Source organism: Pinus tabuliformis, chromosome 8 (genome assembly GCF_031772625.1).
Source record: "Pinus tabuliformis cultivar Carrire ecotype Pingquan chromosome 8, CPIR1, whole genome shotgun sequence".
Taxonomy (NCBI): domain Eukaryota; kingdom Viridiplantae; phylum Streptophyta; class Pinopsida; order Pinales; family Pinaceae; genus Pinus; species Pinus tabuliformis.
The window spans coordinates 234,654,304-234,681,531 of NC_142294.1; the positions used below are offsets into that span (position 1 = coordinate 234,654,304).

General features: G+C 36.9%; 2 protein-coding genes across 2 annotated transcripts; both read left to right on the forward strand.

The window, feature by feature from the left end:
- The first annotated feature begins 21,491 nt into the window (after positions 1–21,491).
- Positions 21,492–22,013, forward strand: LOC149234986 (uncharacterized). Its single transcript, XM_089368424.1, has one exon. The coding sequence runs from the start codon at positions 21,492–21,494 to the stop codon at positions 22,011–22,013; it is 522 nt and encodes a 173-aa protein (XP_089224550.1).
- Positions 22,014–24,039: 2,026 nt separating this feature from the next.
- On the forward strand, positions 24,040–24,657 carry LOC149234987 (uncharacterized). The gene has a single exon (XM_089368425.1). It carries the CDS (start codon positions 24,040–24,042, stop codon positions 24,655–24,657), a length of 618 nt encoding a protein of 205 aa, XP_089224551.1.
- The last annotated feature ends 2,571 nt before the right edge of the window (positions 24,658–27,228 follow it).

Sequence of the window (27,228 nt, forward strand, 5' to 3'; positions counted from 1 at the left end):
GATGGATGGTGTTTAATCACCTATGATAACTTATGGTCAAAGGTAGTTCAACGAAAATACATATACCTAACACCTATGATTGATTGGATCAGGATTCCTAATAAGTGAATATCAAATGCTTCATTGAACTGGAAAGTTGTCATTTAATCATTTAATATCATTGATCCTGAACTTGCGTGGAAGATTTTCTTTGTTTCCTGAGTTAAAATTGGTTTGGATCCCTAGATTAGATGCGGTCATTATCATTTGTTGCCTCAAGATTTGGTGACTGACTCTCTTAAATAACAAAACCATAAGTTTAAATCAAGTGGCAAATCCTAACAACACTACGATCTGGGCGCATGGTTGGTTGGACACACATCGCCTCCATCTTCTAGCTGAATGGATTGTCCCTTTACATAATTACACCGCAACCATCACTAATTCTCATTTTCAAATACATAAAAGAGAAGATGAGTTAAATTGGGTCCACTCTCCCTTTTGGGAATATGCCCTAAAGACATGATACCATTTTATCATTATCGATCGAGAGCTTAATGCTCCTAAATGGTGGTGGAAACGAGTATGGAAGTTGAAATCTACAACGAAATCTCGGCTCTTCATGTGGTGTATATTGTCAAACAAGCTCCCTACAAGAAAAAACCTCCAAAAAGTAATCTTTGCAGGCCCAAATTGGTGCCCTCTATGTAAATCATCTGAAGAATCAGTTGACCATCTTTTTGTGGCATGCTCCTATACTCTCAATATTTGGAACTTAGCCCACAATCTCATTGTATCTCTTCCTGACGGGGAAGCCCATATTTTAAAGATGCATATCACTCTTGGTGGTCATCAACATCACCAAAAAAGTTAATAAATCTCCCTCCAATTATCTGTTGTGGGATATGGATTACCTAAAACATGGTAATTTTTCAAGATAAGAATTTGAGCCCTGATCGAGTGACTTCTTAGGCACTTGCATCATATGATCATCTCCCATCTGAAGAATCTGGTCACAGAGTTAGGAACATAACATAGGAATAGGTGGACAGGTTTCGACCTTGGGCCTATTTTGTTAGGGCCTCTCTATAGGGGGGTATTTATGGAGATGGTGTTGTTTTACACATGAACATGTGTGGAGGCGATGTTGTTTTACACATGAATGAAACAACTCTTTCACATTACAAAGCAGTTGGGCCCTGACATAAACAATTATTCTTAGTTATTTAGTCTCAAGATTCTGCTTTTATTTGTTATTGAAAAAGGATGCAAACAATTATAGATCTATGATGATATTTTAATGGATCATCCAGATATCACATGCACACACTCATTCCATTGCCGGAGGAAGTGATTCTCCTAAAAATAAACTTTGATCTAATATCATGTTGTCAAGTTCACCGGGAAAGGAATGTCACCACTGATGTACTTTCCAAAAAGGGTGTGCAACAAATTAGGGGCACATGGAAGATGATGAAACAAAATGGCAATGAGCACTATGGATACTATCACATGTTGTTTATAAAGGATATCCATTTGGCTAAAGCAAAGGATAGATGAATCACAACTCATGACTTACTGATGATGATGGAAAATTTTGCAGTATTTTTCTAATCTTGTGGATTATATTTTCTCCATTATGCATACTTATATGACTTAGATATTGTATATATCCAAAAAGGTGTGAGGTATAAACAACTCTTTGGACTTGCTTTTTGTACTTTGATTTTTTTTGTGATCACTACAGGATGATAACTCTTGAACATTGATGTTTGAAATGTTGTTACAACACAACCTAATTTTTGAATGCCTTCAGGCACCTACTACATGTAATGTAATTTTCATTTTCATCATAATGGAAATTACGATTTTTCCGTGGGAAGAAAATTAGAGATAAGTCTAACAAAACACCATTGTATATTAGTTTTCTTACTTAATAAAAAAAAAGTTAATGATTACATTTTTTATATTATATGAGAAGATTTTGCTTTATTATCACTTTATAATTATTTTGAAATCATTTTGCAATCATATTTTTTTTGTCGCGCAATTATAGTATATATATGTCAATTTAGTTTTATAAATCTAACAAAACGCCACTACATATATTTTACTTAATTGAAGTGAATTATTATATTTTACCTTCATATCAATGATCACAATGATAGTGAATACTAGAGTTGAAGGGCTCTGCAACTAGGGTTTAGAGAATGAATCAGGGTTTCTAGGTTCCAATATTACTGATCAAAAGTAGGGCCTAAGGGCCTTGTTTCTCCCTTGAACCAAAATGGAAGCAAACCAACTTGATTACTCTAAAGACCCATATGACGGGTTTCAAATTTGGCCTTCCCCTCCCAATTTTCCTTCCCTGACAACTCTGAAAACATCATATTGTTTAACCTCACTCTTTGAATTGACATCTCCTTTCGATGATACTTTTTGTGGCCCCTCTCTGTCTCCCTCCACCTTCCCCCTCTCAACTCTCATGCCCACACTCCCCAATTCTGGTCCACCCCATCTCCCCTTCAATTTTATCAAGCTCCCTACCTAAAACCATATTGTCTTCAGTCATGATAACTCCTCAAGGTAGTTTGCTTGATGTTTTCTATGGTGCGAACTTACTTGTTCCGGTGCCCCCCCTGTTTACCTTCCACAACTGATTTCCTGTGTGATATACTTATTTCTGGAAATGCTTAGCAAAGATACTTCTTCAAATTCTCGATTGCCCTCCTGGTTGCCGTCATAGAAAACCGCTCTGAAAACCAGCAAAAAATGTGTGAAAAGGAAGGTAGATGAGCCTAGTTTAGTCCTGGGAGCCAATATCAAATTGAACGACATCTCCAAGATGGAAGAGGTTGTTGTAGTTAGAAAATTTACTAGTAAAAGGATAGATATGGTTGTTATGAGAATATGGGAGAAAAAACATTTTGCTCCAATTGTAGGATACTCACCCAGATACATTATCCTAGCAAAGAGTCCCGAATTTGGTTATCTTTCCTTGGCCCATCAATTACATGTTTAGTTGCCTCCCTGTTGGGTTAAAAAGATTTGGAAACAAAATTGTTTGCCCAAAACAAAATTATTTATGTGGTTTCTCCTTAAAAACAAAGCGTTAATGTGGGATATCTTACAAAAAAGGTCTTCCTCTAGGCCTAGTAGACGCCCACTTTGATGGAAAATGTTGAGACATTCTACATTTTTTCATAAATTTCCCCTTTACTACCATAGTTTCTATTGAATTCATAAATCTATTGGTAAATTACATCAATAGAATGGGGTCTCTGTGGATAGGTGTCTAAAAAATTGTCTAGAGAGGAAACCCCCTAAAAAAATGCGTCACCCTCTATGATTGTTTGTTGTGGCATCTGGCTGGAAAGGAATAACTCTATTTTCGAAAATCAGGGACAATCCTTTCTTAAAGTGGTTGTCAATAGTTTGGTTTTATTATAATTTATTCTTAAACCTCCCGCATCTACTCAAACCCGACAGAGATCCTCAAATACAACCATGGGCATTCTTTAAAGGGGCATCTTAGTAAACTCCTACTGTAAGAGGCTTGAGAGGTACCATCTATCTAACCAACTCTCATTTCTTCACTTTCTCCTGTAACATTTGGCATGCTTCAAATAGTTATGCAAAACGTTTCACTCTCAAATTACTTTTACAGATTGCCTCTTATCTTCATCTCACTGAGATTCATATATATAGACTCTTTGGTCATCATCAAATGGAGGCAAGGAACCTATAGGCTAAAAAACTACACACTCCTTCCACTATATCAAAATGTTCTTCATAAAGCCAGATCTTTTTCTCACATATCTTTATCACACATCTATAGAGAATAGAACCAATCAACATATTAACTTTTTAAGAGAGGATTGCCACTATATAAAGGATAGTGGGAAGTCCATGAAAACCATGAGGGTATCAATAGGATCCACCAGCTATGCCCATGGATATAATTAGCAAACCAAACTTCCTCCACAACTCTCAATACTATCATCATATCTTATTTGATAAGCATATATCAATTGGTTTACTTCAATAGTTTTTCTCTTCAACTACTATAATTTTGATGGTTTTTATAGGAGAAATAGAGTCTCAACATCAATTTCCATGCTTTGTTTCATTCAACATGCTTCTTCATGGTATTTCCTTTGTCACGGGTAGTTTTTGTATTTAAAAATCTTGTTAGCAACATATACTAATTCTTTAGGCTTATCAACAAACTCGTTCCTATCTTTTTTGGGTTGTATGTATAGAAGATGAAATCAACTACTAACATTTCTTTCACTTAACAGATCTATCTCTTTTTTGGATCTCATTAAAAGGATGAAATTGCTTGTTTCTGATATAATGATTAGATTGTTGATATAAGTAGATTAAAATTTTCTTGAGGTCAACATATACATATACTACATATGTTTTATTTTCTATAAATAAAATATGTATTATTTTTTTAAAATTTAACGAGTATGTTTTTTTATTATTATTTATGAGGAATAAAGAGAGTGGGGCTTTGCCAGAGCAGCCCTGTTTACATCATACTTGTACAGCTGAAACTGCTATTCTATCTGAGCTTTAGCATGGGATTTCTACAAATCTATCCTCGTTTATGAACAACATCCCTTTATCCAATGCGCTCCCTTTGTTAGCCATCGAATCCGCATCACTATTTGAGCTTCTAAGTATATGATAGAATTTGTAGGAAGCAAAGAAAGAGAGGACTCTTTTCAGTCTTTCCAGCGTTCTGTTAAGGCCTGCATTTCTGAATTGCTCTCCAGTGTTCAACTTCTTTATGAGAATCTCCGAGTCTCCAAATACCTGTATATCTCTGATCCCTTTCTCTCTGGCAATTTGACATGCTTTGAGAAGGCTGAGCAGCTCTGCTTGATTGTTGGTCTTCAGGCCAAGACCCCAGTAGAAAGTGTCACGGGAGACCCCATCTGGGGAATAGATGATCCCTCCGGCACCCGAGGGGCCGGGGTTTCCTTTGGAAGCCCCATCAAAGAAGATTGTGTGGGATTTTTGAGCTCTCCACCAGTGCTGGAATGTTTCATCAGTGTCTCTCTTTTTCCAGATTGGGGGCTCTGTTTGAGGAGAGAGAAGGTTCTTTCTGCTTTGAAGATCAAGTGATCCGAGCCACCTCTTCTCAACCGGCTGGAGTGTTGTGTCCTCTTTGTGATACTGCTGCTGAGCCGCTTCTAGGAGGAGAGTTCTGGCTTTTGCTGCTACTTGCAAGGGAGTGTGATTCAGGTCATTAAAAATCTTCTGGTTACGAGCCAACCAAATCTGCCAACAGACAAACTTGGGCAGGGCATTCCAGACTTTGCGCCAAAGCGATTTATGAGGAATACGATGTGGGTAAAGATGACTCCATTCTGCGAAAAGATCCGGGACAGAGATCTGAGTGGGAGAGCTTATGCGAAAATCTTGGAGCATTAGATCCCAAACTTCCTTTGCGAACAGGCAATCAATGAATAAATGTTGGGCTGTCTCGGCGTTACACCTGCAAAGAGCGCACCAGTGTGGGCCAGCAAACTTTCTTTTTGCCAGATTGTCACCGGTTAGTATCTTATTATGAATCAATGTCCAGAAGAAAAAGTTGACTTTTGGGAGAGCTAGGGGTTCCCATACATTTTTCCAGAACGCGGCACTGTGCTTGTTGTTTCCTGTTGTCTGAAACGCTTTATAACCTTCTGCTGTTGTGTATTCCCCAGAATGGCCCCAGCCCCATCGGTCTTGCATTGAGCGATGTATCGGAGCTGCATCTTCCATCAGTTCGAGAAATGTGTTCAATTGCGTTTGCAGATGGGCAGGGGGATCGGGGATTGCCCAACCGGTCCATTCGTCTCTTTGATCCCAAGTGGAAATATCAAAAATGCTTAACTTGCCAACTGATACTAGCCAGTCCCTTAAATCGGAGATCTCCTCATTTTCAATTAGTGGATTTCGCCCCATTATACGATCCTGCCAGAGGCGAGTATGCTTGCCGTTCCCTGGAATTCTGTAAGCATTTCGTTTGAAGAAATTGCTACTCTTATAACAGAGTTTCCACAGCAGCGTACTGTTGGCTGTATATCCCAGCTGGAGGTTTCTGAATTCAGCTTTATTAGTGTATTTTGACCTCAATATGGCACTTACAGGATGACTTGGTTCTTTAATCATCTTCCACAAGATTTTACTGCCCAGGGCAAGGTTGACCAGGGAGGGGTCGCGAATTTGCAATCCTCCTTCGTCGATGGGTTTTTTGACAGTATCCCAGTTTACCAGGTGTTGCTTCTTATCATTGCCCCTGCCTCCTTGCCAGAGGAAGTCTCTGAGGAAAGAGGAGATTTGATCCATGACATTTCTGGGGGCGAGCAAGAATGCTGCTTGGTAAATTATTAAGGAAGACAGCTGAGATTTTATTAAAATGACCTTACCTCCTTTTGTTAACCAGTATCCTCCCCATTTCGATATCTTGGTTTTGAATTTGCATATTATGTCGCTCCAAAGCGACCTCTTGTTCACTCCTGAGATTATGGGAAGCCCAAGATATCTGATTCTGTCCCATTGGGAATGCCCTTTGAATCCAAGAGTATTAGCTATAATGTTGAGCTCCTGTTGATCAGTATTCCAGCTGTAGACTTCGCTTTTTCTTTCATTTACCAAAGCTCCTGAGACTTTGCAATAGTTTCTGATGACCGTGTCGAAGGCCTTTGCTATTCTGGTTGAGGCGCCCCCCAAAAGAATCGAGTCATCTGCAAAGAGTGCATGATTCAGAGGGTTTACTCTGCTGGTGGGTTTGAGGCCCGGAAGGGATCCTGACAGTCTTTCAGCTTCGAGTTTTCGACTTAACGATTCAGCCATTAAGATGTATAGAAAGGGGGAGAGCGGGCATCCCTGCCTGATGCCTCTCTTGGCTTTGAAGAAGTTGGCAGGCCTGCCATTTATGAGGGGAGCTATCCATGGGTTATTCGTGCAGGCTTTTATGAGGTTAACAAACTGAGTGGAAAAGCCAAAGGAGAGCAAAACTTTGCTGAGGAATGTTCTGTTGACTCTGTCAAACGCATTCGCCATGTCTAACTTTATGAGCATACCTTTCTCTTTTCTCTGCTTGCTTGAATGTATGGTCTCCTGCACTTGGATGACGTTGTCCAGTATGTGTCTACCTTCCACGAAGCCTCCTTGGGAGCTAGAGATAATTCGAGGAAGCAAGGGCTTTATTCTGTTGGCCAACAGCTTTGCCAAGATCTTATAGGAGGCATTACATAACGAAATTGGCCTGAATCTGGCAAAAGTTTCCGGGTTAGAGTCTTTGGGAATCAGAGCTAAGTAGGTTGAGTTGGTGCTGCCACCTACTTTAGCTTTTTTCATGAATCCCCTTATCATCTTTTGAAGATCATATTTTATGATGTCCCAGCATACTTTGTAGAAATGAATGGTGAATCCGTCCGGTCCGGGGGCCTTGTCGGAATCCATAGACCAAATAACTTTGATTATTTCTTCCTCTGAAACAGGTTTGCAAAGATCAGAGTTGTCCTCCGGAGAGATTAAGGAAGGGATGTGGGTGAGGAATTCTGCTTCATCCGCTTCTTCACCTTGAGCATCCGGATTGTAAAGATTTTGGAAGTGTATTTCAGCTGCTTCTTTGACTTGTTGAGAGCCCTTGCAGGTTTGGCCCGTCGATGTCTTAATTTCTGCTATATAATTCCTTGACAATCTGGCCCGGTACTGCCGATGGAAGAAAGAGGTATTGCGATCCCCAGCTTTTAGCCACAGACTTCTAGACTTTAATCTCCAGTATTCTTCCTCTTTTCTGAAGGATTGGTAGGCTGCTCTCTGCGCTTTTGTTTCCATGTCCAGGAGATCTTCATTAATATTTTTGCTTTCCATGTCGTTTTGTAGGGAGTGCAAAGCCTGGACTGCTGCAACTCTTTGGGAGATGGGGTTGGGGACTGGTTTCTTGATCCAATCCTTCAAAGCTTTTTTGGTGAGTTTCAGCTTTTGCTCCCAAACGAAGCTTGGTGAACCTGTAATGGAGGAGGCCCAAGCTGCTTTCACCGTCTCAAAGAAGCCCTCCCTTTCGATCCATTGTGGAGAAAAACGAAATGGAATGGGACCCAAATCCTCTTCATCTTCTAAACAGAGCTGAATTGGCTTGTGGTCAGAGGACAGCTTGGGCAAAATTTTTGTTGTTATGATTTTCTTATTCATGAGGAGAGAGGTTTGCACAAGAAATCGGTCCAAACGAGCTGAAATGTGATCTGTTCCAGTTCGGTTGTTTGACCAGGTGAATAGACCTTGTATTGGGTTAAAATCTTGCAGATCCCATTGCTGAGCAAGCTCTTCCACTACACCCACCATGGGATCCTTGGAATTGGTACCTCCTCTTTTTTCTTTGGCTTTCAAAACGATGTTGAGGTCTCCAGCAAGAATGATGTTGTTGGGGATTTCCTGCTCAAGAAACGCTGCCAGAGAGTTCCAGCAGTCTCTTTTTTCGGAGTAATTGACAGGGACATATAGATTGACAAGAGAGATAGGCAACTTACTTGCAATGTGGATTATTTCTGTGTATATCCAATGCAGGGTCTCGTGAGTGTTGATCAGCTGGAATTTATCTTCGTTCCAGAGAGTTGCCAGTCCTCCCGAAGAGCCCCGAGCGCTGACAGCTATGCCTGAGCTTTTCTTCCATTTTGACTTGCTGATTTCTAGCAGAGCTTGTCCTGCTATCTTTGTCTCTTGGAGCAAGAGGATGTCTGCAGGTTCCGACTTTAATAGGTCCTTAACTGCTTCTATTTTTGCGGGGTTCCCCAGTCCTCTGCAATTCCAAGAGACTAGCTTCATTATTTACCTATGAGCGGGGTGGAGCCACCCTTGGATGACCTGGGCCTGCTATTTCTTCCGATTGTCATTTCTATTGTGGACTGGCTCCCTTGAGTTTTGAGCCTTTCTGCTTCTTCTTCTCTTTTTTCCTTGCGGGATTTCCTTCCGGCTCTTTTTATTGGTCGCTCAAAGAATTCTTCCTCTGAGGACTCTGAGCTTTCGACTGCCTTTTTCTTTATGATTTCTGCATAGGTGGGGTTAGAGGGGCTGCCTTGGGTAGCTTCAATCTGGATATCGACCCCTCCCTCTTTGCTTGTAGGAGGGGCTTCCACATGATTCTCTTTTTCCTGGGCTTTGTTCGGTGGATCGGTCTGTGCTTCCTCCGTTCCTTTTGCAATTTCTCCCGCTTCCTGAGATGGATTGGTGATGTTCCTATCTCCTGTTGCTGCGCTTTTTCCTGCATCTTTCTTTGCATGGGCTGTTCTCTGGACTAGGGTCCATTGATCCCCGATATGTTTTTCAGATTGCTCCTCTGCTTTCTTCTTACAATGCTTAGCAAAGTGACCGTGACCATGACAGTGTCTGCATTTAAAGGGGAGTTGTTCATAGTCGAGCTCTTGGATGTGCGTCCAACCTGCCACCGAGAGCTTGATCGCTTCAGGCAATCCTTCCTCAAGGTCCACTTCGACACAGATACGGGCGCAAGAATATTGGTCTCTTCTTACAGCCTGATCTATATATTTGCCTAGCGCGTTCCCGATGGTCTGGAACGATTTTTGATTCCAGCAATGAAGAGGCAGATGAGGGAGCCTCACCCACACCGGCACAGCAGATGGGACGTCTTGGGAGGGATCGAAGTCTGGAGTCCATTTATTTAAATACAGGCCCTGCGGCCCCATGAAGTAGGGGCCATTTCTGAATATTAAGCTTCTGTCTTCCGTGTTTTCAAATACAAAAACAAAGTACCCTTTGCCCACAAAGTAGCTCTTAACTCCGTCTTTTATCAGAGGTTTCCAGTTTCTTTGAGTCCATTCCTCCACGGATTTGGGGGAAGGCCATAAGCCTGTAAACTGGCCTATGAGACCTCTTTCTGCCAAGTTCAATGCCGCTTTGCAGGTATCCTCCTCTGGCAGGGCAACTGAAGGTATCGTATCCATTCTTTTGATAAATTTCTGCTGGGTTGCAGAAGGAGGGCGTTTTGTCCCGGAAGCAATCAAATTTCTGAAGGCAGAGACTTCAGGAGGCGGATCAGCAGGGGGGGCAGAGCCCTCAGGGATCTCCATCTGGCTGCGAGGGGAAGGGCGAGGCTGTGCGCAGGGGCGCAGCAGCCAGGGCGGCGCTGAATGGCTCCCAGAACCCTAGCTTGCAGAGCGCAGGAGCGGCAGCGCGCGGGGAAAAAATCAAAATATGTATTATTATTATTATTTAAAATAAAAATTATTATTTTATTTAATTAATAAAATAAAATAAAAATATTTTATACTAGTCACTTTTGATAGATCATATTTTTTTAATATATTTAATCATGTAGTTGTTGCTTTCTTATCACTTTTATAACAAGTGTAATATGGAGCGTTGCTGCTGAGTATATGTCTCTTATGCAAAAAGTAATCAATAACAATTATTGAATGCAAGAACAAATTCATAAATCTAATAATGAAACACATTTGAATATAATGAAGGGAAGTAACAGAAGTAATTAATGGACTAGATAACCTTGGAGCAAGGTAGAGATAGGTGAATACATAATTTTAGATGAAACATTAGACCCAACATTATCGTTTGTTACAAAATTTAAGAGTTTATTGAAATGTCCTTGTGCACATTTTATTCCATCTTTAGCTTATGAGACTAAATAAGGAGGAGAAATTTCTATATATATATATATATATATATATATATATATATATATATATATATATATGTATATATATATATGTATGTATATATAGATATATATATATATATATATATATATATATAGATATATATATATATATATGTGTGTGTGTGTGTGTGTGTGTGTGTGTGTGTGTGTGATGGTATTTTGAGTGATTCAGAGGCGGAGGGTTTTTACAGAGAATGGCCACCATAACTGCAGCTTGCCCATTTGCCGCTGGAATCGACCGGACAAAGGCTTTCATCGTGCAGCTGAAGCTGATCAATCAAAATGGGAAGGAAGGCTACCTACGATTGGGGAATTGTTACCCTCTTAAGCAAGATGAGAGATCCATTGAAGATCTGGAACAGGGTGCGGCGGATCAAGCTTCTGAAATACAAAGAAGAGCGGCTGCCGCTCTACAGTTGACTTTCACCTCTCAATCCGTCGTAAATCTGACAGATCCGGCCCTCTGGAATCGCGAAACATGCCCGGAAGCAATAAGGAGGGCATATGAAATCATCGATTTGGCATCTCTACAAGCATTTAGTTATACGTTGGCACAAATCCATGGCAATGAGGCCCACGGTGACCAACTGACAGCGGCAGATAGGATATGTGACAACAGACCAGAGGATGAATTTAGCGGGAAGGAGAAACCGTTTCTGAACAAGAACCCTAGCTCTTCCGTCGATGCTGCCTCGGCACTGGCCGCCGTCCGGCCTCTGGTCTGCTTTTTCGGAGCTGAAGAGGTGCGTATCAGACCAGGCTTACGGGACTATACTACCAAGAAACGCCCAAACACACCAAGAGCATCGAAGGCATCCAAGACTGGAGCTCTGGAAAATGTGGATGCTGTTGATGGAGTTTCCAGCGGGGGTGTCGTCAGGGCGGCCGTAGCACAGAGGGTTAGGAGACGCGCTTTCGTGTCTGCCATTATCAGAAAACAGCAGGGGATGATAGCGCACGTAGGGGCTATATTTCACGCCGATCTTCCGCCTCTGCATCCAACTGCACAAATCAACCCAGATCTGATCGATCCCCCTGTTTGCCATGACCTGACAAGTATGGGTTACACCCAGAAGTCGATGATTGTCGATTACCCTTGGATCGGCACAAGCGTTTTGAGCGAGAGAGCGTTCTTCAGTAAAAATGGAGCCTTCAGGATGGAAAAACGCAGATTGTATTTAAGGTATGAAGGAAACACCCATTTTATAGAATATCAAAATGCTGTTCTGTTAATATATGATGCAGATATGAGTACCTACATACCATGGGGCTCTGCCTGGGAGCCATTGCCAAGGGACAGCCAGATCTGGAAACCCTATGGGATGGGCAAAATAATAAAAACAGGGGACTGCCAGGATAAAGATTGGATCCAGATCTTCATCAAACAAACAGGGGGCAGCCACTGTTGCATGCGCCTCTGCACGAATTCAAACATACAAGAGCTAAAAAACAAAATACAAAACCAACTTGGAATACCCACAAGACACCAGAACCTGATATGTGCAGGGCGTAGCCTACAGGACCATCTTACTCTACAGGAATATGGGATCTGTCAGGATACAACCATATACCTTAACCTAAGACTGCGTGGAGGCTGCAACGGATCTGGCTCAAAGACCACAGGCTCCTTTCGTGATGCAGTAAAGGGGAAAGGAAAAATGCAGGACAAACCAATGTTACCACCAGAACAACCTGGGCCATATATAGTAGAACAAAAACTGGAACATGCTATGCTCCAAGTTACTATACCAGAGGTAACTGCAATACACTCTGACTTCACAAAACATGCTGTAATATGTAGATTTAATGGTTTCTGGCCAAAATCAGATGCTTTACATCAATGGATACATTCCCGCTGGACACCAGAATGTAATATATACCTATGCTCAAAAGGTTTTTTCATTGTTCACTTCCACACAGAGGAAGAAAGGGACAGCATCATCAATGAGGGGCCTTGGTTTTGGGGTAGTGCAGGTCTCTTTGTTACCCCTTGGTTTGCTGAATTCGACCCAAATACTATGAAAATCTCAACAACGCCTGTTTGGGTGAGGCTACACAACCTCCCATTACACTTCTGGCACCCCATAGTATTATATGCCATTGGGAATTCCTTGGGGAAACTCCTAAAAGTTGATGAAGACAGATATAGCAGAGGGATTTACACATTTGCCAGAATTTGCGTTGAAGTGGACTTGAGTCAGGGGCTGCCTGATAAAATATCATTAAACTATAATAACACTGAGTGGATACAGCCCCTAGACTATGAAAACACAGCATTCAGATGCCGCAGCTGCCGGCAAACAGGACACCTTCAAAATTCTTGCCCACTGGCCAGAAAGAACACAAAAGGAACCAAAAAACAGCCAAAAAAGCCAAATGGGTGGCAGAATACAGAACCGCTGGAAGAAGAGGACACTCAGCCAGAGCATAAAGGGAATCAAGAGGAACCAGATATAAATATGGAACAGAATGGTACACATGAAGAAAAAGCACCAGACCCACAAAGGGAGGACCATGATCGGCAGCAGGAAACGCCACGGCCGGAAGCCAGTGGCAACAAAAGAACCCATGGATCAGAAGGATCAGAATCCGACAAAGAACCTCCAGTGAACACGCAGGAATACTCACAGGCCATCATTGTTCCCCCTTCCGACTCGCAGGGTTGGCGTAGGGTGGAGAAGAAGAAGGGCAGAAAAGTATAGGCTTTGATGTAATTGTAAACTTTTTTTATTCTTTTTACGAGTGTACTTGTCCTATTCATGGACAGCTATCTGCATATGCTCTAAGCATCTACAAAATGTAATTTATTTCAATATGAATATAAATTACGACTTTTTCTACGGGAAAAAAATATATATATATATGTGTGTGTGTGTGTGTGTGTGTGTGAGAGATATAAATAAAATAAATATTTGTTTAAAAGCTAATTAGCGTAACAAACTATTTATTTAACTTTAAATTTATAGTCATCTTAATGCAGCGGCAAATAAATAATCTATGGTAGAATTTCTATGTTGAAAAAATCAAATTGATATGAAGTATGTCATGTCGTCTTAATCGTGTGACAAAGAATTCATATGTAATAAAATATCTAATATAAAAAATTACAATGCCTAATTTATTAAAATAATAAAAAAAAATGTTACAGAAAGGCTCAAGTGTGGGTGCAAAATATTTCTAAAATATATTTGTTTTATTTTATATTTTAAATTATGATTAAAATTGTGAAGACAAAAGAGAAGATTTTATTTATTGTAGTGTTGGGTTAAATTTTGTTTTTTATATTGCGACATGATTTAAAATTCAATTGTGAAAATATATAATATAGATAATATTTATTGAGGAAAATGATTGCAACAAGTTCATTCAATGATAAAAACCACCAAGATAAAAATATAAAGAAAATAAATAAGGAAAAATCAGTATAATATGCAATGTTGCTTTTGTTTTTTAGATCGCCCAGTTTTCATAGTTAGTAAAAGCCCAAAACGTAATGAAAACTTTCATTTTAAAGAAAATATTAAATATGGAAAACTCCATAAATTTGGAAGAAAAAAAATTATAATTAATCCATAAAGACACTTCGCAATTAAAGGTTTTTTTAAACAATTTTTAATTTTAAAAATTTAATTTTAAACCATATAAAATTAGTCCCCCGCCAATCAAAAATTAGAAATTCAAATTTTAAAAATTTTAAAAATAATTATCATATTAAAAATAATAATAATAATATTCAATTTTACAAAAACCTTAATAAACTTTAGAATAAAAAATTACAAATTAATTAAAAATCAAAACATTTTTACCCTAACTAATTACAATATATACAACACAATCATATTAAAAATAAATTATTAAAATATCATATACTAGATGATACATCATTCTACATACTTTTAGTTCTATCATATTTATTTAAATATCATATAAATAAATAACTAGATGATACATCATTCTACATACTTTTAGTTCTATCATATTTTTTTTTGAATATCTTATGATTTTAGTTGATCAAATTCAACTTTAAACAGACAAAAATAAAAAGTATCGTCATGATAAAGTGAGATTACATAAAGTTATAGTGTTTCTTGTGATAAAGTGAGATTACATAAAGTTATGGTGTTTCTTGTGACACGATAATGATTGATTTTATATGCTACAATAAGGGAGTAAGTTATTCGTGTACAATTTTTTTTTTTAATATATTTTCTTAAATTTGATTGTTTGGGGTTAAAAGTTATCATTGTGATGCTTTAATAATAATAAAAAATTATTATTAAAAAATATATAATATAATGTTAAAATATAAGTAAATGAATAATAATAAATAGAGAAAAGATAACAATAGTAAATAAATAATAAATAATGAAGAAAATATAATAATAAATAATGAAGAAAATATAATAATAAATAAAAAAATAGTAAATAATAAATTAGAGTTTTAAATAATTATATATAAAAGTAAATTATAAAATTAACAAAAATAAAAAAAAAAATAAGAAAGAGTTAAATTAAAAGAAATATTAAATTAAGTAAAACTTAAAATAAAGAAATAAAAGTTGCATGTTGACATATGGAATGTGTGTTTGTGGATTTTTTATTTTATTTTTTGGTCTATTTAATGGACGATGACGACGACGAAATCCATCCATTTTTTCACCCATTCTCATGGGAGAAAAGTTTTGTGAGACAAAGGATTCCTTGGCAGTAGTACATTGATTGAGAGCTCGGGGATGACTAGTTGTAGAAAGATTATGTACAACTGAGCCCACGGTCGGGTGGAGAGTCGTCCCCAAAACTTTGTTGCGGTTAGCGAGATTCAGAGATTCAAATAACGTTCAACCCTAAAATCACAAATAAAAAATATCATCGCTACAGGGAAGTCATCTCTACTCATGATTTCCAAAAATTCTATGTTAATTAGTTGAATAGTTAGTGTGTTAATTATTAATTTCATAATTGACATAATTAGCTGTGTATTTTAATTGTGGATTGTTACATATGGCATCACAGCGGATTTCTAACTCTATATAATTTCAAGATTAAAAAAAAAAAAATTGAAAAAAATACTTAATCAAATTTATCAATAATCTTGCTTATGAATAGATTTGAAAAATAAAAATTAGTTTTAATTTTTTTATATACATTTAAAATAATATATAAAATTTTATAATTTTTCCTGAAATTAATCATTTTAAATAAAATAATTATTATATAAATATTAAATAAATAGCATTTCTAAATGTATATAAAGCTTTCTATATTGTTAAATATAAAATTGACGCACTTCTTGTTTGCATGTAATATAACTTTTAAAAAACAGTCAATTAAAAATTAGCTTTATACCATTGATGTTATATATGCATGATATGACATCCTTGCATATTTTAAATATATTATAATTCTTAAAAAAGGGAAAATAAGTTGAGTGTTATTCTAGCAAATAAATTTATATGATCGGGCCTGTAGTATGCCCTAAAACTGCTTCTGCTTGGCTAAGAGCTCGTCTTCCTCGGACGTAAGGAAACAGGTTAACGGCCCAAGACCCAGAGGCATCTGGCAGGAGTGAAAGCCTGCTCCCTTACGGACCACCAGCGGGTTATTTCAGGTGGCGTGGTTTTCCTTGATAACAGTGATGTGTCAACTGACATTCGCGGATAGCAGCCAGAGATGGTTGTCCTCACTGTTGGTTTGACAAACTGAGTTTGATAGGTTTTTCCACCTTTTGAAAAAAATAAATAAATAAATTTATATGATTATTGCTATATGCCTTACATTGCATACATGGACATATTTTAAATGTATTATAATTTTGTTCAAAAGAACAAAGTAGTCTCCTCATAGTTATGCTGCCAAATTAAAATTTTATGAAAACGTGTGGTATTCCAAAGCTAGTGTTATTTCGAATTTTGTGGAAGGTTTGGTATGATCGGTATTTGGAAAGCATCAATGATTTATTTTATACTTGTCCCATTTCATCGTGTGCCGATTAAACAATAAATTAGTCAATGTAGAAATTCGATTTTAGCTTTTTGTTTTTATCTCGATTACATTTTTCAGTTTCTCTAGTTCTTCTAATTTTGTGTCTCGACTCAATTTACTAGTAATGTCAAGATGGTGCTAGCTCTCTCATGCTTTCTCTCTTTGAGAGGCTATGCATGTATATGTAACAACCTATAATTAAAATACACAATTAATTATATTAATTATGAGATTAATAATCAACACATCAACTATTTAACTAATTAGCATAGAATTTCAAAAATCATGAGCAGAGATGACTTACCTGTAACAATGATATTTTTTACTTGTGATTTCGGAGTTGAATGTTATTTGAATCCCACAACTGCAACAAAGTTTTGGGGACGACTCTCCACCCAACCGTAGGCTTAGCTGCACATAATCTTTCTACACCTGACCACCCTCGAGCCCTCAATCAACATATTACTGTCAGGGAATCCTTTGTCTCACAACACTTTTCTCCCAAGAGAATGGATGAAGGAATGGATGGATCTCATCCTCCTCGTCATCCATTAAATAGACGAAAAATGGAAAGGGGTCTACATGTACACATTCCATGTGTCAACAAACAACTATTATTTTTTTATTTAAAGTTTTTTTTCTTTTTGTAAGATTGGTAGAACCTTTGTATTAATTTTCTTTCAAAAAGGGGAAAGTTACATCCAGAAGTCAAATGGTTAGGTGGCCTCAACCTGCCCAGAGGGAAACCAGATATGTTGGCCACTTTACTGCATGATAAGCCATCCAAAAACAAAATATTATAAGCCTGTCAAGCCATGCTAGATATCTCTGAGTGTCTCTACACTTCCTATACTCTAAATAACTGAAAACATATTGTAAATTTTGTAACTGATGCATATAACAAAAGATGAAATAGAGATTAAACCATCATACTACTAATCATCAGATGAGTCCATGGGAGCATGATCACGCGTTAGAGCCTTGAAGCTCAGTTTGTGGGATATAGGGAATATGTTGTTCGATGCGGCTAAGGTGACCATTTTGCATTTGAAGCTGAAACTGAATTTGTTGCAGATCCTTACTGAAATTCGGGGTTCCTTGAGAAGTCGAAGGTGAGCCAAAAAGGATGTGTACCAATGCTTTAGTTAGAATATTTTTCATTATCCAATACAAATGGACATTTTTCTCGTACTAAGAAGACTGGCCACGAGAGTGACTAGGATCAGGCACCAGGGCCTACCAGTCTGCAAAGTCAATTTCCATTGCATCAGCGTGTTGATTAAATTCTACCTCCCATCTGGCTATAAGCTAACGAACCTGAGTCGATTTGCCCTCGTGGTAAGCAATGGCAACCTCTTTTATGGTGTGAGAGGTTGATTTTCTACCTCGGACTTTACTCGATTAATAATTGGCTTGACGACCCTCTTGGTTTCCTTTTGTTTATTACCGCGACCGCAGGAACCATGGGCTTGATTACCCTTCCCTGAGGCAACACGAGCCATGACACGAGAAGGACTTAAAACTCCAGCAGTAACTGACTCAGTCCCCAATAGTAGACCCGAAGTTAGCTAACACCCGAGAGTAGTGTGCTTCCCAGAACTTCACCGGACCAAATAACCTGACAAACTATCAATGCATGAGGGCCAAAAGCTATAAATTGACCAACGACTTACCCTGCAACAAGCAGCGAACCAGAAATGAAGCTAGTCCCCGAGCCCTTCTTTATTTTAAGTTTTACTTAATTTAATATTTCTCTTAACTTAACTCTTTCTTATTTTATTCCTTTTTACTTTTTGTTAACTTTATTTATTTTTAGAGTTTACTTTTATATATAGTTATTTAGAACTCCAGTTTATGGTTTACTATTTTATTTATTTATTATTATTATATTCTCTTCATTATTTATTATTTATTTATTATTATTATATTTTGTTTATTATTTACTATTATTATCTTTTCTTTATTATTTACGATTTATTTACTATTATTATCTTTTCTCTATTGATTATTATTTATTTAATTATATTTTAATATTATATTATTTTATTTATTATTATTATTAGGGGCATTACATACTCCCCATGTTTAAGGAACTCCGTCCCGAAATTAAGTTGAATCATTTAACAATTTATTTTATTTAGTTATTTATTACTTCATGTTTTCCTACACCCTCTAGTGAACTAGTATAACCAGCAAACATCAAAAGTTTCCACAACATTCGAGAAATATCAAGGAATCTATGTCATTTTTCCTACTTTCAAAACCATGCATAAGCCTCATCGGTTTGTACCATATCCCAACGCTTGGGCCCAGCTCAGACCTTATCTGCCCCAAGGCAAACACCCAGCTCAATACTCCATGCAGTAGTACTCCAAGCATCTCGAAAGGCTGGCTCATTCCCTCCACAATCACTAAGATGCACAACCCCAGTTATCGAAGTCTTTACACCCCCACTAGAATTCGACATCTCAATCCATTATCATGCACCTAACCTACATTATCAGACACTTGGCCTCCTCAAGATGGTTGTATCCCCTCAAGAACTATCCATCAAGGGTTATACAAGACAAATGAACCACTGGCATATGTAGTGTTGATTGAGTATGTCCCCAACCCATATGGTGTTTCATATTCTGCCTCGCAAGTATGGGCTCCCACGAGATCATCAAATAAATTGGCCATCTCAGTTTATTTGTGATTTTTCTGTCAATCACCACATCTCAACATGCAACTAGTGCATTAGTTATAGTCACAACGTCATAGAAAATAATTCATATGCCACATCATGCATACCATCATGATAGCATAACATCGTTTTTATCAAAACATTTTGAACAGTAGAAAATGCATGCTCATGCATGTCATAAGATATGGATGTAATAACCACATGTGTCGCATCATGAAATATCATCGACATATATGCATCAAAGATATATCATTCCATCACATAATAAATGGAACCACATGTCAATATAACCTCATATTATAACATCACGAATATGATAATCATCTTAGTATATATCAAATTTAGAGCAATAATACACCATAAGCGTTCTTATCATGATTCATCAAAAAAATCAATCTCATTTGCTTGTATAAATAATGAATACCAACTATGAAATAATATTATTCAACATTCGTCTAGGATCTAGGCTATATCGTCAATCCAGTCATGAAACAATGAGTGTTTAGTCAAGTATGACCTGTATTAGTTGATTTTCACTTCCCTTTTTCAATCTGTGTGTAGTCATTCATAAAGTCTCATTATGAATTTCCAACAGTATTTCTTCCTACGCTTCATGCATGATGTTTTCTAATTGGTCTAAATTGTTTATATCATTTTCCAACAGTTAAACAATTGTTATCCTTGAAACATTTTGCTAATTTATCATTTGTCATTCTCACCAACTACAAGTAATTCCAACTTCCAATCTTTACACTTTAAATTATATAGATCATCACTGTAACCCTTACCAATCATGCATGTTGCTACATAATTTATTTCATAATGCTTTAAATATATTACATGCTAATTTCATGTATAAATTCCTCACTATATAATAACTACACATACACATCAAAACACAATATCTATCAAAATAAAATAAAATTAGATATTATTTTAAACATACTCCTAACATTATTAATTTGAACTATTATTAATATTAAATAAAAAAAATGTTATTATATCTAACACAAAAATTAACCAATAAAAAGTATTATCATATCTGACAAAAAATTTTAACCATGGTAATAGTTTCTTAAAACTTTATTTAAAAAAAAAACCTAATTCTTAATTTTCACCTTTTCTATTTTACTTATATTTAAATATATAAAAAATTAACTTTTATACATACCTAATATTTAAATATTTTAAAAACCACATACTTAAAATTCCATTCCACGGCATTTTTATACTTCTAACTGACTTTTACTTTACTTACATTACTCTTTTCACTTTACCTAACAACCATCTTCCATCTTTATTACCATGTGACTCCAATTTTACAGTGACAATAAGTTTCCTTTTTTGCTTTCTTTTATATATGCGCAACACTTTCTATATTAAAAATATAGAAACACATAAGTAGCTCCTATCTTTAAAAAATAAACTTTATATTCCCTTGCCTTGTAATTGAATTTCTAAACTGACTAATTTATCTTTTAGTCGGCGAGATGAGACGAGACGGGTATAAAATAAATAAATAACTACTGCTTTCCAAATGCCAATCATACCAAACCTTCCTCAAAATTTGAAATAACACCGGCTTTGGAATACCACACGCTTTCAAAAAAATTTAATTTTGGCAGAACTTCGTAGTTAGGAGGAGACTATTATGTTCTTTTGAACGGAATTATAATATATTTAAGATATGTGCATGTAACAACAGTGTATGAACAAAAGGATAACATCTTTCCAGCATTTATTTGGAAAACGGGCTGTCCCTTAAAAATCATTTTATTTGCGTGGTTGGTTTTTTACAACAGGAACCTTACATGGGATAATATACAAAAACGTAATTGGTGCGGGCACGCTATATGCTCTCTATGTAGATCTAACATTGAGAACAACTTACACATCTTTCTCCTTTGCCCACAATCACAGATGATATGGAGGAATCTTGCTGCACACTTTGGCTATGCCTACACCTCTTACCCTTCCATTTCTGAGGCGTTCAAAGGATGGAGTAACATGATCATTGATTGGAGGCCCATTCCATTTATAACTATCTAGACCATATGGAAATGGCGAAACGGGTCGATCTTCAAATCCAAAAGAGAATCACTTTCAGCGGTTTTTGAATCTATCCTTTGCCTATACAATGCGCTTGGAATGCCTCACCAATCCAAAGTCAGAAAAGGAAGGTGTCCACAGGTTCCGGAACCTACAAATATTCCACGTGCATTTTTCGACGGAGCTGCTCAACATGGTACATGCACCTGCAGAGTATACATCATTCCAGAAGCTGGTCAAGCTTACGAGATTCATTGGAATGGAGGTGCCGGATCCAACAACAAAGCAGAAGCTATGGCCCTCGCTGGTCTTCTTTATCTTTGTGACTTTCTTGACATACAAAAGATTCAAATATTTGGAGATTCGAAAGTCATCATCGATCATGTACAGTCAAAACATACCATAAAAAACATCAATCTTTCCGGTTGGCTGAACAGGATAGAGGATTTATGGAGTTGCAGGAGGGACTACTCAATTGCTCACATCACCAGGGACAAAAACGGGAAGGCAGATGCTCTATCAAAAATGGGCCTATCTATTCCACAAGGCACCTGGAGGATGCAGATAACGGTGGACAACATCTCTTATCAGATCCAGGACTTACACATTCCGGGTACTTAAAATTCAATATTTTGATGACTATCTGGTATGTTTCTGTTTCCCAATATATTGACTTCCTTTTTGAAAAACTTCCATATAATTTTTGTTTCATAGGACCAATTTGGACCCTAACGAATGTTCATAGTAGAAATCTCTCCATATGATCTATATGTTGTAGAAAAAAATATAGTTTATTTTTGTATCTCTTCTCATATGGGACTTTGAACCAATTCTTTCAACCATATCTCGTGGTTCCTATAGAAATATCACTGTACATTTTTCCTATAATGAATATAATACAAATATATAGCTTTTTTTTTGCGCTGAAAAAAACAACAGTCCTATAAAGTTATTTGCTAGTATAAAACTCCACGATTTTTTCTTTTTAAGAGTTAAAATATATTTAAAATATGCAAGCATGCAATATCATGCATATAACATCAATGGTATAAAGTTAATTAATTTGTATTAGAGTTTTTTTGGTTATATTATGTGCAAACAAGAAGTGCATCAATTTTATATTTAACAATAAAGAAAGCACTTTCTTTATATATTTAGAAATGTTATTTATTTAATATTTATATAATAATTATTTTATTTAAAACTATTAATTTAAAAAGAAAATTATATATTATTTTAAATATACATAAAAATAAAATAAAATCTATTTATAAATAAGATTATGGATAAATCTGATTAAATATTTTTCTCAAATTTTTACCCAAGAACATATGGGGACCTACGCTATAATCTGCAAGTTTATGGGAATATGGCCCACAAAAAAGGCTTTACAGTTATGGATTAAGTATCACTGGAAACCCAAAGGAAGTATAGATCTGCATCTAGGGTCCAAGGGTTTCTTCACGGTGGTGTTCACAAACATCGAAGACAAAGACAGAATATTCGAAGGAGGACCCTACTTTTATGCAGCAGCTGGCCTCTACATGCGGCCTTGGAAGATGAACTTTGTGCCAGAGCGGGAGACGTTCACTTCGGTACCGGTCTGGGTAAGACTTTATTCTCTTCCTCTTGATTATTGGCAAACTGAAACGCTTGCTGCCATAGGTAACAAACTAGGACGTTTTGTCAAAGCTTCGGAAGCCACAAGAAGAGGCAAATACACTTCATATGCAAGGATCTGTGTGGAAATGGATCTATCAGGAGCTCTTCCGGATGAAGTCATCTTGGAAGTTTTTGATGAGGAATGGGTTCAAACAATAGATTACGAACATATCCCTTTCAGGTGTCGTAAATGCCATGAACATGGACACTTGATCAGAGATTGCCCTCTTAGTCAAGCAGAAAACAAAAGCAAAACTAAGGAAATGAAGGATCAAGACAGCTTCCAAAAAGTTATAAGCAGAGGAAAAGGCGGCAAAAAAGGACCAAGGCAACCACGTAATGAGGGGCAAAAGGTTAGCAAAAATAAGTATCATGTACTGGAGGAAAATGCAGAAATGGCAAATGGAGAGCAATCTATGGCGGATGGCCCTAAGGGAATGGAAACGGAAATGATAGCAGACTGCAACCCATCACAAGAGACGGATAATAAGAAAGAACACATATTGAGTGAAATGGAACCATAAATGGATCAGGAAATGACCCAAAGCGAAACAAATCTGGAAGATCATGAGCTTCAGGAAATTCTAGATAAGGAGCATCTAGATCTGGAAGGGTTCTTGAGGTAGGGGTCCACATGAGGGATAGATTCACTACCCCAAGAAGACTGTAACAAGATTCAGCAGCTATTCTTATGGAAAACTCAGGATACAGATTTAGAAAATGGAAAAATCAGTGAAAAGCAGGAACATAGAGGAGTTAAGGTAATGAAAGCTATTCCAAGGTTAGCAACAAGAAATGCAGGAAAAAAGCGAGGTAGGAAAAAGCAGAAGGACCTCTTAATGGAGTGTGGAAAGTTAATGATAGACTTAGGTAAGATGAAAGACCTAACTAGTTATTCATTTACTAATCTTTAATCATGAAGCTCACATCATGGAATATTAGAGGTCTAGGTAGTAAAAGAAAACAAAGAATGCTCAGTCATAGAATGAAACTGGAAATGCCAGATGTTATCTTCATCCAAGAAACTAAATGTTCCATCCAGAAAATAAAACAACTCCATAGTAAATGGCTTAATAGATTTGATTTCCTAGAGGTTAAAGCTGAAAACACAGCTGGGGGTATTCTAACTCTGTGGAATCCAAAGAAAATCATTATAACAGATGCAGAAGCATCTAAAAACTATTTATCAGTGGTCCTGCAACCAGTGGGGGAGCCAAAAACCTACCTAGTCACAAAAGTTTATGGTCCTCAAAGAATAGATGACAAACTTAAATTATTAGACTCCCTTATTGATCTCAGACATAGACAGGCTAGGATTCCTTGGATCTTGGGAGGAGACTTTAATATGATAAAATCGCTCTCGGAAAAAAAGGGAGGCACCAGAGTGCTCAACAGAGACTCTTTAGCGTTTCAGACTTTCACTGAGGATATGAAATTGGTGGATGCAGCCCTAAACAATGGATTTTTTACTTGGAATAACAAAAGAGGAGGTAAGGCACAGGTTGCCTCAAAGTTGGACAGGTTCATGATTTCAGAGGAGCTATTGCTTACTGATATAGAAATAACAGCAACCGTCCTTCCCTTTGGCAGCTCTGACCACTAGCCGATTCAAATGGAATTCAAGGGTTTTTTCTCTCCCAGGAACAGGCCCTTCAGATTCGAGAAAATTTGGCTCTCTCACCCAGATTTCATCAGCAATATTGAAAAGTGGTGGTCAGAGGATTTGCAATTCCAGGGCACAAAAATGTTCCTCCTTAATAAAAGACTTAAGCATGTCAAGTTAAAACTAAAAGAGTGGAACAAAAAGGAGTTTGGTAATATTTTCAAGAACAAAAGAGCATTGGAAATCAAATTACAAGAACTCAACCAGGCCCTTATCAAAGATGGCTTTGACAAAATCATAATTGATCAAGCTGATAAACATCACCAAGAATGGGATAATTTATGCAAACAAGAGGAAACATTCTGGAGGCAAAAGTCTAGAGTGCTATGGCTCAAGGAAGGAGAGCAGAATACAAAACTCTTTCACAGATCCATGATGGCCAACAGAGCACACAATAGAATCTCAACAATAAAGGACGAGAATGGACAGGTACAGAATACCCATAATAGTATTGAAGCCGTGTTTGTCCAATATTTCTGAGATATCACCCGAGAAAATAATCCAGACAGAGAACATTCCATCAAAGAAATCACAAGGCACATTCCTAAGTTAGTGTCTAGAGAGGATAATTTTAATCTCAACAAGCCTGTTACTGGTGAAGAAGTTAGTGAGGTTCTTAAAGACATGAAGAATTGCAAAGCACCAGGGCCGGATGGTTTCAATGTGGATTTCTTTAAAGCTTGTTGGCACATTGTTAAACAGGACATTCTGGAGGTGGTGGAGGACTCCAGATCCAGTAAAACGATCCTGAAAGCCCTCAATACTTCCTTCATCTCCCTGATCCCCAAATAGGAATCGGCCCAAACTGCAGACAAATACAGACCCATTGCTTTATGCAATGTGGTTTACAAGATCATCTCTAAGGTAGTGGCAAACAGACTTAAACCTCTCCTTCCTTCTTTAGTTTCCGAGGAACAATCAGGGTATGTGGAGGGCAGACAAATCTTGAATAACATCATTCAAGCCCATGAGGTGGTCCACACGCTTAACAGAAAAAAACAGGCGGGGATGATAATGCAATTAGATATAGCAAAAGCCTATGATAAGGTCAATTGGAGCTACATCAAAAAGGTTCTCATGGCTTTTGGGTTCGGCCATAACTAGATTTGATGGGTCATGGCTCTGGTGACCTCTTCTAGTTTTTCAATTCTGGTGAATGGTTCCCCCTCAGAGATTTTCGTTCCTTCTAGAGGCCTCAGGCATGGGGATCTATTCTCTCCCTTCCTCTTCATTCTCATGCGTCACTGAAATCACGCGTTGTTTCTTTATTCAATTTCAAACAAATGAAAATGAAGTTGCGTTATACCTACCGGTTGAAAATTGAATATAATATAGATTGAAGGCTTTAAAATATTTGAATACAAACAGAGATTGGTCCATGTTTCGTCTTCACCACTCTCTTCGTACAAATGACAACTGTAATCACATGCTATAGGTAATGAAAGCTATTGCTAGGCGGTTTTTTTCACTTTTATCTTGAAAAAAGGTTATGTTATTTATTTATTTATTTATTGGTTGTAGATGAATAAATTTTCGTATGGGGTTTATTTTTCATCCTCTCCAATATTCAAATTTTATTGGTAAGGTTATTTTTTTTTGATAGATAGTTTTATTATTAAAATTGATGTTAAACAGAATTTATAAAATGGTAAAGTTATTTTTATACGATAATAATTTTATAAAATTGATGTTAAACACAATTTATAAAATGGTAAAGTCATTTTTATATGATAATAATTTTATATTTTTTGGTTAGTATGTTATTGATTTATGGGATTAGTTAGTGGTTTAAAAATTTGTAGTTTAAAGGCATTGAAATTGGCAAAATCATTTGGGAATCACACTTGGCTTAGGCTGTATAGATAGATTTTTATTTTTTTTGCCTCCCCCAAACTATTACTAATTTCATACTTTGATTACCTTACAAAACAAAATCTTTGAAATCCAATTGCTAGTAAGACTTAACAAAGTTTGTTTATGTTTTTTTACTGGAGGAATCAGCTCGGGTAAATTTTGACCACTACCACTATAACTTCTAGTTCTAATTACCTTTCTAGATCTTAAATTTCCGCCACTACCATTATAATCCCTAGATAAAATCACATGTCCTTACTACTACACATAAGTTTAAAAATCTATAAAACTGAATATGAAATCTCCCTCACTCACATTTACCTTATATTCTTGTCAAATAAACTACTCCTAAAAAACCAATTTTATTTGTATTATTATAAATATAAAATATTTTGATGATGATGATGATGGTTAACGTCCACTGAGACCAAACTTTGGTCTATCAGACCTAAAGAAATGAATTATTTAGTTTGATTTAAAATTTTATTCCTATGCTCAAAAAGCTTGGAGAGAAGTCTTCCGAGCTCACTATAATTTTGACATCGTAAAAGGCTAGGAAGGTCAGTATTGCAACAGAGATTTTGAAACTAAGATCTAATGTGGTTGTACGCAGGGCACTCTAAGAGGAAGTGATTTTCATCCTTGATGTTTGTATTC

Excerpts from the sequence above, each read along its gene's own strand:
- LOC149234986 (XM_089368424.1), top strand. The coding sequence starts at position 21,492 with ATGCCTCACCAATCCAAAGTCAGAAAAGGAAGGTGTCCACAGGTTCCG.
- LOC149234987 (XM_089368425.1), top strand. The coding sequence starts at position 24,040 with ATGAAACTGGAAATGCCAGATGTTATCTTCATCCAAGAAACTAAATGT.